General features: G+C 46.0%; 1 protein-coding gene across 15 annotated transcripts in view; it reads right to left on the minus strand.

Moving 5' to 3' along the window:
- ACOT11 (acyl-CoA thioesterase 11) overlaps positions 1-17,238 on the minus strand; it is a 749,239-nt gene that overhangs the window by 243,082 nt on the left and 488,919 nt on the right. For 10 of the 15 annotated variants that reach the window (XM_085602549.1, XM_085602548.1, XM_085602556.1 and 7 more), the window contains 3 exons: positions 13,285-13,386; positions 2,295-2,430; positions 1,117-1,276 (listed from right to left, as the gene is read on the minus strand). In XM_085602549.1, the coding sequence (XP_085458675.1) occupies positions 1,117-1,276; positions 2,295-2,430; positions 13,285-13,386 (398 nt within the window). Of the gene's footprint in view, positions 1-1,116; positions 1,277-1,702; positions 1,784-2,294; positions 2,431-13,284; positions 13,387-17,238 lie in introns of all 15 variants that reach the window. The other 5 variants (XM_085602545.1, XM_085602544.1, XM_085602547.1 and 2 more) reach the window with 1 other exon arrangement.

Raw genomic sequence — 17,238 nt, forward strand, 5'->3', positions numbered from 1 at the left:
ACTCCCGGTTCAAAATGCAAGTCAAACCTATTAGCTTTGTCGATGTCCGTCTGATAGGATGATCTCGCGATTCCAGTTTTTCCGCCTCTGTGGTAGATAGTGTCATGGTGTTAATCTGGAGGCCCACCTGAAGCGTGCTTTTACCTGCTGAAAATGCCCGGGTGATCCATCTGAAGCAAGGATGCCCCTGGGCTAAACTAATTGGTTTAAAACGGTGCACTCGCATGTACACTACAGAGATGAATTGAGAAGTTTAAGACAAATAACAGGGTTTTCAGGATGTAAGTTGGCGAAGTTTTGATTCTGCTGTTTATTATGGGCCCTGTCACCACAGGTCACATGTTTCCTACCAACATTTTGTTCAAATTGCCTTGAAAGTTGTTGAAAGTTCATCTTTTGTTATGTGCATAGGATAACAAAAGGACCTAAAAAATAATCTCATATGGTCAGGTGTAACCATTGATGGACAGGTAGGAGTTCTAGGCCAGGACCCTAAAAGTAGAGATGCACATCGCTGCATAGTTGCCTGATTCGCAACTTCACTATTTTAATTACTTTGCAAGTTTGCCGAAGATTGCAGTTTTGAAAATAAGGCAGCTTTATCGGTAATCATGGCAGCAGAAAGTCATTTAGACTCCGCTCAGAAGGACACAGGAGAATGTACTATTGAAAGACTGAATGTTCCTCTCAAATGTACTAAAGTTTCCTCCCTGCTTGAACACCAATAAATAGATGGGACATTGCTGCATAAATCTGGTCCCATACATCAAAACTTGAGCTGTTGTTTTCCTGAGCAATTTTTGAGCAGGTTTACATCCAAGAACAGGGGTATGTAATTTTGCTGATCAAATGCTTGAAGAGGATTCAAGAGGTTGTCACAGAAACAGAAGGAAGATATGTATTACTGACCATGGCAGGCCTATGCGCTATGACAAGTGTGCAGCAACAGGACGGGAGAGTCCCTCCCAACACAGGCTGCACTATGAACACCCACTGCCAAAGATTCACTCCAACTCGCAACAAAATGGACAAGGTCTCCACAGTGCTTCATGGCCACCCCAGTGGTAGGAAAGCACTATTTAAATAAACAATACAGTATTTTTTTCAAGTACAAACCTTGCAGCAATTGTGGCAACATTTTCCATCCATGCCATGATCTGGCCACCAAAGGTGTTCCCCTGGTGATTTGCATGGGGAGGCAAAACAAGTTCCACACTCTCAACTCTTGTCTTTTGTGCAGGGACCTCATCGCCAACACCCTCGTCTCTGTCCCCTTCTGTCAGGAGAGAAGGAATACAACATTTAGAAATGCCAGCACGTTCTATAATAGAGATCAATGTTTTGTGGAGAAGAGGTTTGTGACAGAACCGAATGAGCTTCTGATACCAACCGAAAAGTGCACCAGCGAAGATCAGCAAGATATAACCGCAGTGAAGTCGACCGCTCAGTGTTAAACTGCTTTATGAATTGTGAAGTTTATCCCCAAAAAATCCAATACAATTACAGAAATTTGATAGGCTCCAACAAATTCCCAAGAGGAAAAAAACTGGGTCTATATGATTAAGGAAAAGTATATAGGTCTCCTAAATATCTAAAGGCAAATGGAGGATGTTGGTACGTTACATGGTATTTGTGCTTCCCCTTGGCAATCCTAGGTTTGTGTAGAAATTCCTAACAATCAGTTCTATAAATGAATAAGTACCTGTCAACGCGGTCAACCCAACACGTGGAGAATGTCTTCTGCAGGGATCTTTTCTCTGTCTGTGTCGCAGGACACTGAGGGCTTGTCCAAGGTTGGTTAAGTTGTTATTTTTTAGAGAACATATATTTTTTTAATAATGAACATTACCAAGCATATACACGTTCAGTTCATTTACCTTTTGACTGGATCACACACATGTACATTGCCAAAAAGGGTTCTATACAGACTACAAGATGTCTTATTTGCAACTGGTTTATAATGTTATTGGTGTTTGCCACTGCATCTGCTTCCAGGCTTCGGCCTAACCCCTCCCACACCACCCAGATACCGTGCAAAGCTGACAACCTCCAAAACTTACACATTTTAACAAACAGCTTAGAATAGGAACAATCACCAAAATAATACTAGAAATAACCTCATTTGGACCCAAAATGAGGGGAACGTGGATCATGGTACATTGATATTCCTAGCTCTATGGTGGGTAAAATATGAAAATGGGGATTCAGTTATCACTTGTCGGCTGTAGAACATTTAACTACACAATCTTAAAAAGTGATAAGAGTAAAAGATATTTCTTCTGGATCAAACTTACCATCCTGGACTGTGCTTTTCACAAGAAGATCCTTAATAATGTCCGTATGGAGTAGCCGCATGCGTCTGCGTTCTGCAGCAATGCTATACTCTGTCTGTTCCTCTTCAGTCTGAGGAGTGAACAGCTTTAATTTTACCTGAGAAGAAAATATAAGGCAACCCAAATGTTCATATTTCTTCCAGTTGGGGTAAAACATATCAATTTGTTCAACACACCTTAAAAAAATAGCTCGTTAATTAGAGGGACAGCAAGAACCGCTTTAAAAAACTGTAAATTCAAACTCAACAAGTCTGCAGGCCCGGATGGGTTCTCCTTTGTTTTTTATAAAAAGTTTTGCATGGTATTAGCCCCTCTCTTAGTTCGGGTTTTTAACTTGATTGGGTCTACCCAGATTTCCTCTTTTCCGCCCTCCATGATAGAAGCGTTAATAACGGTGATCCCTAAACCTGGCAAGGATAAACGCCTCTACGGTTCTTACTGCCCTATATCCCTTCTCAATGTGGACTAGTGGAGTGGTCGCGCCCGGAATCTGAGAAGCATTGGCTGTTTATGGATAAGTCCCTTGCTGGCCAACCTTTATGGGGGTTCCCTTTCTCGCACGCATGGGGCAACCTCGCAATTTATACCTCTCGGTGACTTGTCCTACTTTGTTAACTTGGGACAAGACTGCGGTTTCTAGGGGGCTCACGACCTTCCTGTCCCCGATTATGCCTATAGGCCAAAACCCTGATTTCACCCCAGGCCTTGATCCCGGGGAGTTTCACCATTGGACTAAAGAGGCCTGCCGCTCCATAGGTCATCTCTTCGATCTGTCGGGACCCCACTCCTTTAACGCTCTCCGTACTGAACTTGGCATCCCAGAAACGGAGAGGTATCGATATTTGCAGGTCCGACGCTGGGTTCTCCATAGTGATGTGAGAGGTGCGGTGGAGCGGCATCTCACCCCGATCGAGAAGTGTTTACTCACGATATAGTGAAGCACGCTTAACATCCGACCTATACAAATTCACACAATACTCTTCGGACACCGGGAAGTCCCCCAGCCAATTGCGCTGGGAAGGGGAATTGGGTAGGGCTCTTACACAGAAGGAGTGGACGGACATCTATTATAGGGCCAGACACACAGCACACAATGTTGCCTCTATTGAAACTGCTACTAAAGTAGCTACCTACTGGTAACTCACCCCTGTGAGACTCCATAGGGGTACAACTTCCCGGAGCCCGCTGTGCTGGCGAGCCTATGGCGCGCTGGGCTCTCTTACCCACCTGCTGTTGGAGTGTCCCTCTTTGGGGACATATTGGCAGCAAATCCTAGACGACGTAGATTCCCATTTCGACACCCAGATTCCTAGATTCCCAGCCTATGTTCTCCTGGGCCTTCCCAACGCCATCACCTTTCCCCTTAAATCTCGGAGTGTAAGCAGATGGCTCGAGCGCTGGGAGCAGCAGTCCAAAATGTCCTGACTCACTGGGGTACCATGACAGTCCCTACATGCCTGGGATGGTTTCATCGGTTATGGGCCATTTGGGGGATGGAAAAGATTTCTCTCTTTGACTCACCAGGGGCCTCATTTCACGATTTGTGGGCTCCTTTTCTTACACTATTGACATCTGAATTCACGGAGCTCACCTGCCCCAAATATCTACGATTACTGAGACTTGCAGATCCCCCCAAACAGACTGCCCCCTTTCTCGATGTTCTAAACAAATAAAAGAAATTTAAACCCCCAAAAAACCCTGTATATTCTGATGCTGTCACTGTACAGACTGGGACTGTCAAAAATACCAACAGGTCCAGTTTGCGCTGTTGTATCTACATATCACTGTTAAAGTTGAAAGGGTGTATTTATGTACAAAAATATGGCCATGTTAAGAAACCTACTGAGTTCATATACACTAATCCATTCAGTTTATGCTTAGAAAAAAGGCATGGTGGCTTTAATAGGAATGCGAAAGTAAATTCTCACGTTATTTACCCCACCTTGCATCACAGATCACAAGGTTTATTTTTCTGTGTGATGACAAGATCTGCATTCTGAAATCTAATGAACAGAAAACCTTTGGTGCTCATATTAGGCACCAAGGGGTCCTTAAATTGCACTATGTTGTAAATTGTTTGTTTTCATAATTTTCCCCAATCTCTGCTTTACATTTACTATAATTGTTCCGATTTCTCTGATAATCTTGTTAGATTAAATATGCACCGACATTAGTTTAAAATTAAGCATTGAAACGACATTGCGGATTTCTCTTTGTGCTCACTTGGGGGGAAATGTTGCCTGAACTCAGAACAATAAATCAAATTGCCTGACAGTCTCTGGCAGGTTCTGTTACATGCCTAACCAAATGTTTTCCAGGTAAGCAGAGAGTAATGTGTGTGCCATAATAAAAAGTTAATTACCTTTGGTAACAATCTTTCTGCAGATTTCTCACCTTTGAATATCCCAGGAGCAAGATTGGATCTGAAAAACGTCTGCAATAGCTCTCCAGCAGATGGCGTTGACTCTGTTTCGACGTCAGATGTGGAGACGTGATGACAGAGTCATACAGCAAAAGGACTGGCCCATAAGGTAAGTTTCAATTTGTTTTTGCCACGACGTTCAAGGTGTGTTTGAAAAGACAGATACCTGTATATTGGTGAAACACATAACTAACTTGCCATTTTATAATAAAGGGTGCTAATACTTTGCCCAGAAGAGGGGATAGTGGGAGGGTGTTCAGGAATTTTCAGGTAGCTAAAGTATGCAGCAGAATGTTTGCAACTGAAGGTAGCCTTATCTGGCAGAGACCCTATCTAGCCAAAGATTCCTTACCTTAGAATTACCCCCAGGAGTTAGCCTACATCTGGGCATTTTTTGTCAGCAGTACCCTTGCGCGGCATTATGTGGCCTTGTTCGGCTCTGCATGGCATCGTCTGCATTGGAAGTGGCGTGAGCGGTGCCTATATAAGCGCTGCCCCAGCGTGCTGACATCAGCTTCTTTTTGTGACTTTCCACGCCAGAAGCGTGGAGCTGCCATGAACACTGACCACTGGTGTGTAGAACTGGGGCCCTGAAAAGGAAATCGGCCTGTGCCCAAAAATCCATTCGAAGAGCGGGGAAAATGGGTAGGCCGGTAAGGAATCAGCGGCTAGACAGAGTCTCTACCAGATAAGGCATTACCCCAGGAGTGACAAAACTATCACTAATGTCAGATCTGGTTGGGGAATGGAGAGGAGTCGGACGCTGACCCAATCGCGTTCCGTCCGCCATCACTGCAGATCTTTTGCAGTTTCCTCAAAGATCTGGACCATGTCAAAGAAATTCCCCTGATGCTGCACCCACTGGACTTCAGGTCTCACTGCAGAGCCTGCATATGCTAATGGCCCTGTGTCAAAAGCAGGGTACAGGATGCCATGAGGCCCAGCAGCCTTGGAGTAAGTCTCACCGAAACCCAGAATAGAGTCTTAAATATCAATATCATAGCCTGAATATCCAGGACTCCTTGCTTTGGCGGATAAGCCCGAAACTGCACTGTGTTCAGAGCATCTCTGATGAAAGGGAGCATCACAGAAGGGGTAGGTGTGACTCTGGCACGTTAATAGTGAACCCCAGAGAGGGCAGGTTTGCCATAGTCTGGAGGTGGAAGAGGACTCCCTGGGACGAGCCCGCCTTCAGCAGCCAGTCATTCAGATAGTGAAAGACCGGCACCCCTGATCTACACAGATAAATTGTAACCAACACCTTGGTGAACACCTGAGGGGCACTGGTAAGGCCAAAGGGGAGCACGGCAAATAGAGTGCTTGTGACCTACCATAAACTGCAGGTCAGGTCTGTGGCAAGCAGGATGGGAATGCAGATGTATGCGTCCTGCAAGTCCAACACTACCATCCAGTCTCCCAGGTCCAGGGCAGATAGGACTTAGGTATGGGTGAGCATTCTGAATTTCTCCTTTTTCAGAAAGAAATTAAGAGGGTGCAAGTCTAGGATAGATTAAAGGTCTCAGTCATTTTGGGCACCAAGAAGTAGTGGTAATAACAACCACGACCCACTGCTGATGCCAGCATCCTCTCTATGGCTCCTTTGACCAAGAGCTGCCACTTCCCGACAGAGCAAAGACGTGATGCTCCGGCAGCCTGTCGCAAGTGATTTGCCTTGGTGGAGGGGTAGTCATGAAAGGGAGGAAGCAGCTCTTTTGAACAATCTGGAGAACCTAGAGGTTAAATGTTATTGACCTCCACTGGTGCAGGTGATGGTGTATCCTGCCACGCACTGGGTGCGCATGATAGTCGGGAGGGCAAACTAAAGAGGCTTGGAGGCTGCGACTGAAGGGTGGACTGGCTCAACCTCTGGCCACCTGACCTACGAAGCCTCTGGGTACCGTGTCCTCGGCCATGCATGGGCTGGGAAGTTTGCGTGCCGTGGTGGCTGAGCTGGTACGAACATGGCTGGAAACCTCTTCCGTAGTCACAAAAGGAGCGAAAGGCAGACGGGCCATGGAAAGGGACAAGGATCTGGCCATAACTCTGCTATCCTTGAAGTGTTCCAGCGCTGGGTCCATATTTTTTCCAAAGAGATGGAAGCCATCAAATGGCATGTACGTAAGCAAGGCTTGGACATCCCCTAAAAAGTCCGTGGTTCTCAGGCAGATGTGGTGTCTAAGGGTTGGCGATGACGAAATCGCTCTGCCTAGCAAGTCGGTTGTATCCAGTCCACAATGTGTGGAGAAGTTTGCTGCGTCTCTCTCATCATCCATAGCCTGGAAGAGTATGGCCCGGGCCTCCTCCGGGACTATAGGCAGCACCTGCACCACTGAGTCCCAGCTTGAGTGAGAGTATGGGCCCAAAAGGCATGCCTTGTTCACCGACCGCATATCCAGGCTGGCAGAATAAACAATCTTCTTCCCCTACAGTATCCAGCCTTTTGGATTCCCTGTCTGGTAGACTGGTAAGGAATGTGCCAGGATGTACTTTGGAGTTGGAGGCTTGAACCACCAGGTCTGGGGTGCTGGGTGAGAAAACTGGGGTCCCCCGGGGCTTGGGCGATGGGCAATTGTCCTATTCACAGGAGCCCCTGTGCAGGGCTTGGACCATGCTTAAAATATTACATCTGTGAGGGCTTCATTAAATGTAAGAAGATGTTCAGATGGGGTTACTCCCGGCTTAAGCACCTCCGTCAAGACGTTCATCCTGACTGCTACAGTGGGCAGTTGAAGGTCCAGGACCTCAGCTGCCGGTCTCACTACCTTGGCGAGTAAAGCTCTCTCCTCCATAGCTATGGCAATAGAAGAGACCAAGCCAATATCTGGAGAGGTGTGCGTTCCTCTGACGTTTGCCAGACCTTCACATTAGGTGTCCTAGTGTAATCTACGGGCTGGTATACATCAGGATCCAGTGGCCCCTTCAATTTCCCCAAAGTCCTAGTCCATATGAATAGGGCACAGCATTGGCGGCTGCTGCAAAACTCAAATGGGGGTTGGGGTCGGGGGGGAGACGGGACGGGGGAGGGTGGGGGGAATTAATTCTAATTAAAAAAATATAAGAAAATTACCTATTCCGGTGCTGCCGGTCACCTCTGTGCTCTTCTTTCCCGATGGTGTCCCAGCAGTCCCTGGGAAACCAGCACAGACTCCCCACCCAATCCTGGTGTGCTCTCAATAGCATGAGAGCAGCACCAGGATTGGTCAGAGCAGCTTTGTTTGCCGCTTTGACAGTGCCTGGGAGTCTGTGCTGTTTCATGCGCATTTACAGTGAGCACTACTCTTCCCCTGCTGCATCATGGCCCCGCCTGGCTCTAGAGGGAAACAGGAAAAATAAAATGCTAACTAAACCAATATATTATCATTTTATTTTTCCCCGTTTCCCTCAGACTGCTCTCAAAAGGGGAGGAGGGGTGAACGTTGCTCCACCATAACGGAGAAGCCGCCACTGGCTAACAGGCCTGGCCTAGAGGCAGTGCCTCCTGTCGGTTTCGGAGTCACACGACACCCATCAGGATCCGTGTCAGAGTCGGGGATGAGATTGTGGCCGGCGGCATCAAAATCCATCCATGGGTCCCAGGGGCCCAACTGGTGCCAGGGGCGAATCAGCTGGCAGAGGACCAGTAGGGGCCTCCAGAACCTGAAGCATCGCAAGCAGGGACGGGATGCTCAAATATGAAGTGCATAGCCTTATCAAACTCAGAGTTGGCCAGGGGTTGCTCTGGCCTCGGGAAATTTGAGGAGGTGCGGGGATGGCTGAGGCGCAGGCTCAACTGCAGATCCAGGCCTTGAATGCTGACATTACCTCATCTTGTCAGATGTCTTCTTGTGCTTGCGGGACTTACCAGAAACGCCAGGAAACTTAGACAATGATCAATGGTTCCGCAGCTGTTCCCGGGACCTTCCTCTTGACCTGGATCAAGATGGTTATGGCATCGCATATCATGCGGCAAGGAGCTTGAGGGACTACTCCCTCCAGGCCTTGGGGTGCATTGCACTGCAATGGACTCAGACCTTGGTGTTGTGGTCGTGCTTGAGACACCATAGGACAACGAGTTGTGGGTCTGTCACCAATATTTGCTTAAATATGGGCTTAAAACCAGGCTTCCTCATGGACATCCCTGCCAAAGCAGGAGACAAAATCACAAAAAAGCCTTTGACAAAAGGTTGAAAAAGGTCAGTCAGGTCAGATTACTGGGGGTAGCTCTTCTCCGGATCTGCTCTGACTGGCACAAAAAAAAATAAAAAAAAATTACATCATCATGCAAGGGGGGGCCTATATAGGCACGGCGCATGTCAATTATGGCGTGGACGACGACACCATCGTGCGAAGCTGAACGCCACCTACCAGCTTGCTGGGGTACTGCTCACAAAACATTTCCAGGACTAGTCTGATGCCTGGAGATAATTCTAAGGTAAGGAATCTGCGGCTAGAAGTCTCTATCAGATACACGGGTTAATCTATCAAGAGATTTTCAGTTTCTGCACTGCTTTCCCCTTTTTATAGCCAGTATAATCAATAAAGAGTTGGTCTTCTAGGGTCCAGCCTTTACAGTCGTTCTCCTTTCTTAGAAATACGTGGAGGAGGAGAGAATGTAGGTAATGTGAAGGATTGTCTATTTGGGATGAGGACTTTTGACAGAAAAACAGCCTTAGTTTGCAGCACTCACTTGTCTTGGAAAAAGCATGTGAATGAGGGGCGAACAGAAAGGCCTTGAAGTTTTCTAAAACGACAAGCTGAAGCAGGTGCCAACAGAAAAACAGTTTTGAGGGTTAGTAGCCTTAACTGACAACTGAGCATGGGCTGAAACACAGTCCCCTTAAGGAATGTTGCAACTAGGTTGAGGTCCCATTGTGCCAGGATGGACTGTACGGGGGGGATACAGGTTTGTGAAATTAAATTAATAAAATGGAGTGAGTGCAACAGTTGGCCGAGGGCGTCAAGGTGAAAGTAGCAGTTAGCTTTGGGAGGGGAGTTGGTCAACCATTTAAGAAACCTTAGTCCCACTGGAGATTTGAACATGGGGGGTTGATATGGTAAACAAAGGAACAACAAGGCTAAGAGATCCCCCTTTAACATAGCTACTGCACAGCCTCATGGAGCCAAGGTCAGTGTAAAATGCAGTTCAGTAGATAGGGATGCTTCTTGGCCAGTCTGGAGCAATGAGAATCACGTGGGGCAGGTCATTATGAATTTTCTCCAGGACCAAAATAATCAAGCAAATGGTAAGAACGTGTACTGAAGAGAAATGGAAACTTCTAAATCAACTGAAACATGTCCCCTGAAGCTCCCTGCAATGATACTGGAAGGCACAGAATTTCAGGCAGTTAAGTGGCGAATACACCTTCCTGAGATGTACCCCCAAAACCAAAGTGATCTCAAACCATCTCCAGGTGAAGGCGCTACTTGTGGTCAGCAAGATGAAATTGACTCAAGGTGTTGGCTCTGGTGTTCAGGGATCATGCTATGTGATTGACCATCTACCATGGACCAGGTCCAGAGTCTCAGGGCTTCCCAACAGAGAATCCGAGATCCCACTCAAGATCTGAACTGGAGAGATGTTTACGGTCAGTGTCTTTTAACCACCATTACGGTCTTCCAAAAAGGTTGTGGCACAGCTGTTGGTGCAGAGGACAGCTGCGTATGCGGTCCCAGGGCTGAATACACTTGAGGTGGAGGGTCAACTGGTGTCAGTTGAGGTGTCATGGTGGACACCACAGTTCTCAGCACCGATCTATGTGCAATCAGGACCGATACTGGAAGAGACATTGGTCATGATGACGTTGGGTCAGTTAGGGCTCTGAACAGAAGTGGTGCTGGGAAGTACCTGTAAGCTCCAAGGGCAGTGATGGTACAGGAGCAAAAGGCCCCTGAACTGTCCCAATAGGACCAGTCAGCACATCAGAAGGGACAACCACTCTCTTAAAAAGATCTACCATGGTTTTTAAGTAACTACACGGATGCACTTACAGCTGTGACAAAGGGGAAGGTGCAGTTGATGGTGAAGGAGACGGTACCTGGATCTGGAATCAATGAAGACAGCGCCCAAGATATCGCCACCAACTCCAGCCACAGGGGGCTTACCCTTACTCTTGGAAAGACGAGGAGAGGAAGAAGAACCCTTCTTGCCATGGCATTTATTCTCCCTCAACAACTTTGTTGAGGGTGATGATCTTGAAGGGGAACTCGACCTTGCTCGTGACTTTGACCATGGCCTGATTAGTCTACGACTCAAATGACTTAATTTGGAGTGAGCCATAAGAGCTTTGCTTGATGCTCCTTAATGACACAAAGGTGCATTTCAGCAGATATCAGACGTGTCATGATTCAAACCAAGACACCACAGACAGCCTTGTGCAGATCCGTGGTGGACATGTGTCCATCACATATCAATCAGGATTACCACCTGAGCGCTATAGTGGGGACATTGTCTCTGCCGCACTTAAATAGAGTAATTTCTATGTGAGAAATTCTGTGAGAGGGAACCTCATTTCTGCGTCAAATGGCAGGGAAAAGAACAGAAATGCCATTAGGGCACCGGTCCTGTGGCTATGTAGCTCCACTGATGTCATTAAGACTATATGCAGGACATCAAAACAAAGTCAACGTCATCTACCTACACCAAAGATCAATTGCAGAAGTTTGAGATCCTGTCTTGCACCTGGGATATTCAAAGGTGAAGAATCTGCAGGTAGATGTATTTATCAGAATATGTCTGTTCTTCCTGCTCAGGTGCTTGCCTGAGGGCCACAGGAGATCTAACCAATTGGTGTTCGTTGAAATATCCCTGAAAATGTAACAAGACTAGTTCTGGAATACTATTTCCTCTTGACCCCCCACACCACCACCGCCACCTGGAGTCTAAATATTCCCCAACTGCTTCTGGGCCCAAAACCAACAAGATATTTCTGCCATCCTACACCATCAGTCTAGCCTGGAACCACATGGTAGCCTCACTAACAAAGGAGATCAGCTCCTTTTTGATCAATTGCAGTTATTGCATTAGCAATGTTGAATGGCTCGGATCCAAGATGCCAGGGACCCTAGAAACTTCTAATACTTTGAATCATTTACGTGCTGCGCTTGCCCTGCTGCATCTTCGCCTGCGTTACAACAAACAATTGATGGACGGAATGCTGACAATGCAGACATTCTCCCCCAGTCAAGAGATCTGGGTTAAATCCATCGTTCTTTTGCCTACTACACCACCCCAGTTTAGACATGGCCATATGCAAATCAGTCTTGACCCTGTGCCTCATGGAACAGTCCAGCCCGAACTGCCAAGCCATGTCTTCCCTGGACCGGAATCAAGCATCCTAGGACCGGTTTCTGGCTATCAGCCGTCATCAGCCAGGATAGCTTGACTCCAGTGGCATAGTGAGCACGGGTCCCACGTCTGGGAATACCCATCCCACTTAGGGCGAAAAGCGTTACAACAAACAATTGATGGACGGAATGCTGACAATGCAGACATTCTCCCCCCAGTCAAGAGATCTGGGTTAAATCCATCGTTCTTTTGCCCACTACACCACCCCAGTTTAGACATGGCCATATGCAAATCAGTCTTGACCCTGTGCCTCATGGGAACAGTCCAGCCCGAACTGCCAAGCCATGTCTTCCCTGGACCGGAATCAAGCATCCTAGGACCGGTTTCTGGCTATCAGCCGTCATCAGCCAGGATAGCTTGACTCCAGTCGCCTGCGTTCACGTTTTTCTTCCCTCTCCTTTTACCATAGCTGCCTGTTCCAATGGGAATCGATCTCAATGCCCCAGAGACTTGAGATTCTCCACTTCATACCTCTTGTCCTATCCTATACTCTTGCCAGTTGACAGCAGGCACAAGGACAGAGCAGCACTGGTGTGTCAAAGGTCGGTGGCCATAATGAAGGCTGAACTGCTCCGCCACCTAATATATCTTTTTACCCCCATGAGTGTCCATCTTTTTCAGATCTCAATGAGGTTATAGTGAAAGAGCAGAAAAAATGATCACCCTTCTAGTTACATGGGCATATGAATCAGAGCAGAACTAGAAAATAATCTTCAGGAGAGAAAGATGAGTTGATGACATTTGAATATATGAAAAATAGCCCCTATGTGATGCTTTGCTGTTTGAATAGTTTGGGTTCGCCCTCCAGAGTGCTGTTGCGTTTCAGATTCTGAGAATGCTGAAATGCTAGAATGCTTAACTTTAGTTTGTATTTCAATTTTCTATGAGAGGCATTTCTTTCTCCAGCTCTTGGCTAAGACATCTCAAGTTATGAATAAAGACCTATTTCTTAACTCCAGTGAGCTTGATCATTACTAATTTGGAGACAAGAGCTGAGGGACATCCTATGAAGTAACCATTGGATGTGCAGCATGTTGCTTATCCCCCACTCACATCTTTATATTGGTCCTAGGTCAACTGGGGAGTCTGGAGACTACTAAGGACATTTAGCATTTCATCTGAATACATTACACGCTAATTTAGTTGTTATTTTAAACTTTACACCTTGTTAAACCTGCATCAATTTATTGGTACTTTATCCATACCTTGCCACTTCCATCACCTTGTGCTACAAACGTTGCATAGGCATGACAGACCTTCCATTGTTTTCCACTGGAAAGATCCTCGTAACAAACTTGTATGCCAACCTAGAAATGATAAAGGGGCACATTATCACAAAACCAGGTTATCCTACATAAATCACTTAAGACATCTTGAATTAGGGATATCATAATACTAAGGAATACTTGCAAACATATTTGCTATACTACTTACAAACGTTTAAGAATTGCACCAGCTAACTAGACATTGGAAACTGGTTTTCAAAGCCTTAATTTTGATCACTGATGCACAGCCAGTATAATGCAAGTGTGCCCTGCTGCACACCCAGTACGATTAACCACTCCCATACCTTTGGGCATCAGATGTACCCTGCACTCCGAGTCTCAGATATTTTATTCAGACTGTCCCATGCACTCTAATTAGACATGCTCTGCAGTCATGACCTCACTGCAGTCTAAGCTTATCGATGGGTGTCTGTGAGCATCAGTAATAAGACTCGAAGATTCCAATTCTATCCTACACAATCTTTGCCAGAGGATGACCAATCGGAATATATCAGGGGATGATGACAGAGTAAGATCAAAACAGGTTTCAAGCAACTAAGAATTTGTTGTCAAACCAACCAACAACGTGTGTATATACATATATATATATATATATATATATATACACACACACACACACACACATATACACACACACAAACACGCCTAAATAGTTGTGCTTGTCGAATATATGCAGTAGATAAATGCAGACAAGTGGCTAATCTGTAAATCTCACTCATCTGGCTAACCATAACAGCCATTGCAATGGCTCCGTTGGAATTAGCACAAATGAATTCCAGAAGTAGGATCCCTGGCCCTTCGATCATGTAACAGTGAGAGGCAGGAAAGATTCTAGAGGGGGACAGAAGAAAAATAAATGTGCTTGCCCGGAGCACTATCACAGCAGGTGGCGACATACAAACAAAAGTCCCAAACTCCCTTGGTCCTGTGATGGGTGATCTAACATTCTTTACCCTACAGGTTATGTAATGGATTGTATAATGGCTTGTGAAAATGTAAAAATACTGCCCTGTTTGGTAGAACTAATCTGTGACAACCATTTTTAGGTCAAGCCTCGACACCGCTTGCGCTGTCTGCAAGACCTGTTGTATCTCTTTAGTGGGCTTTAGGCACACCCACCGATTACCACGGTTTGTTATCTGTGGCATTCAGAAATGCTGGCTTCTTATTGGTGCATATGTCCCTACTTTGTGTGCTGAGCTCCCTCCTTGGCGATTTCACTCAGAGATAATTTTGGTTGGCCAGCAAAGCTATGATGGCCTGTCCTCCCTTCTGGCTATTGCAGGTTCAGCTCCTCCCTTCTGGCTGTTGCAGGTTTAGCGTGGTTTATAGCAACTGAAACAAAAGCAGCCTTCCACCACCTAGTTTTCTTTACGATTGGCTTGGTATTGTATTGCTCCCGCTCGTGTATTGCTTGCCATCCCCTCCCTGTTGGTTATCAGGGGCCCATTAGTCTTCATAAGGGCGGGTGAATACCGCTTCATGACCCCGCCACTGACCGGGAAAAGTCCTGTCAGTTGTTTGCACTATATAAAAAAAAAAAAATTTAAAAGCAAATTCGATCAATAGGTATTAAAGCACTTTAACATGCAAGCCACATACATTACAGAAGGACACATACATTTTTGGTAAGCGTGCGGAGATTAAGTTATTCATGATGCCTGAGTGGGTGGAGTCATGGCTGCTCTGGTTACCTCTGTGACTCCGGTTGCCGCCCCTGCTTGTGTATTGCTTGCCGCCCCCACCCTGCTGGTTTTGAGGGGCAGCTGCTCTGTCTTCACAAAGGTCGGGCAAACTAGGACTCCACCACCGACCTGGAAAAGACCTGTCAGTTGTTTGTATTTTTTTGTATAGAGTAAATTTAATCTGTAGGTATTGGAGTGGTTTACATGCACACCACATACGGTACAGAAGGAAACATTTATGTTTGGAAGGCACACGGAGATTAAGGTATTCATAATGGGCAGAGCCAAGGCTGCTTTCTTTACTTCTGTGACTCTGGTTGCCGCTTCTGCCTTGTATATTGCTTGTTTTCCTAGTTATCTGGTGTCTACAAAAGCAGGCTCTGCTGTGTTTCTGTTTAAAGGCTGCACAAAAGGGTCTAAACTGACTGAACTGTAACCAGACATCTAATATAATAACGGCAGAAGGGCTCAGTGAGTCTTACAGTCCTGGAAAGTCTGGCTCAGCCTGCATTCTTCCGAATTGGATCAATTGAATACCATTGATTGGCTAGTAGTTATATCTGTTAACAGGGCGTACAAATGGAGCAAGTTCGATACGAAGCGCTACTTGAAAATATTCATATTTTTCTAATGCCCCAGATGAGTGTAACTTTATGTTAAATACTGATGGCCACCTAAAAATCCTATTGTAACAAAAACGTTCTTGACACTTATTAGAATCTTGAAGAAAGTACATCAGGCAGGACATGTTTCTTTGGAAAGCTTGTACCTTTTGTGACGGTTATATTGTAGTTGCTTGATAGTTTCACATTATAATAGTTAGGGCTTGGAGGATAACGTCCTTTACGGGTCTTTGTCCTTGCCAGCAGTCATCACCTCCTGCCAAAGACCTGCTGTTTAAAACGTATATCGCCTGTCCACCTCCTTCCCCTTCCTGTACCCCCTGACTATTGCCATCTCTCCCTTTCGTTTTCACCCTTCCCGCTTTCTCACTCTGTTCCCCATTTATGTCTGTCCCCATTTCTCTCTCCCTGTTCCACAGCAGAACGCTGTAGCAAGAACGTTGCTGAAGGTCCCCAAATTCGGCCCAATCTCTCATCTGCTTGGCCTCCACTGGTTGCCAGCGGTAAAGAGGGTTCCATTTAAGGCTCTGTGTTTAATTCATAAGGCCCCCTACAGAGCTCTCTCCTGGTATATTACCGGAAGGAACCTCAGATCGAGCACTGGTCAAATGATCAGGGTCCCAAGAATTAGCAAAGCAAAATGGGGTGGAAGAATGCTCTCATACCGTGGAGGGAAACTATGGAACTCCTTGCCTCTTGCCCTACACTCGCAACCCATCATGCAGCAATTCAGAAACAAGTTGAAGACCTGGTTATTTTTGCAACAGGTCACAGACCCCCCCCAAACGTATGCCCTTGGCTTGAAGGCCTTCCTGGTTTTTGATCTATCTAGTTCCAAGACACCTTCGGGTATTGTGCGCTCCATAAAATTACTTCATTCATTCATTCACATTTTTCTCTCCATGTCCCCCCCCCCCCTTTTTCTCTATCCCATTTTCCCATGGCTTTGGTTGTAGGTGGGTTGGCCCAAATCCTGTCAGAGAAGTGTCTCAATCCTGCTCTGGATTAGGTGGCACATGCCCCTGCTGGGTCCATCGTCGGGTGTTTGTCTGTTACACGGAAAAACTAATCTCTGTTAAACTGTAGTTTGAGAGCATTTTTAATTATTGTGTTTTCTTACTTTATAAAATGAATCATGTGTGAACCGGGAATCTTATGCCAAAGCATCCCAGGAAACCAAAAAGTAAAACTGAAAAAACATTTTGGAGAAAAATGATGTGATGTGCATAAATCGCTTTATCTCTTAGTGGTGTTTAATGTAGGCTCATTTACAAACCCCAGCCATCACATAAGGTTTCTGAAATGCCTCAGACCTCACAGATTCTCTTGATACCCATGAGCAGCAGTAAAGATCATGTTCACCGCTGAAGAGGGCGACCACTTCACCATTCATCCTTGTGCCTGAAAACTGTGCAAACTACTTCCCCTTTCACCACTTTGCATCTGCAAACAGAGCTGAGTACTTCCCCAGCTAAACATCATTTGCACAAGCGTCCCTGATACACCAGACTACCGATTTTTTTTATTGCATATGGTGTCCAAATTCACTTCAAGTACATGTGTTG

This window comes from Triturus cristatus, chromosome 4_2, assembly GCF_964204655.1.
Source record: "Triturus cristatus chromosome 4_2, aTriCri1.1, whole genome shotgun sequence".
In the NCBI taxonomy this organism is placed as follows: domain Eukaryota; kingdom Metazoa; phylum Chordata; class Amphibia; order Caudata; family Salamandridae; genus Triturus; species Triturus cristatus.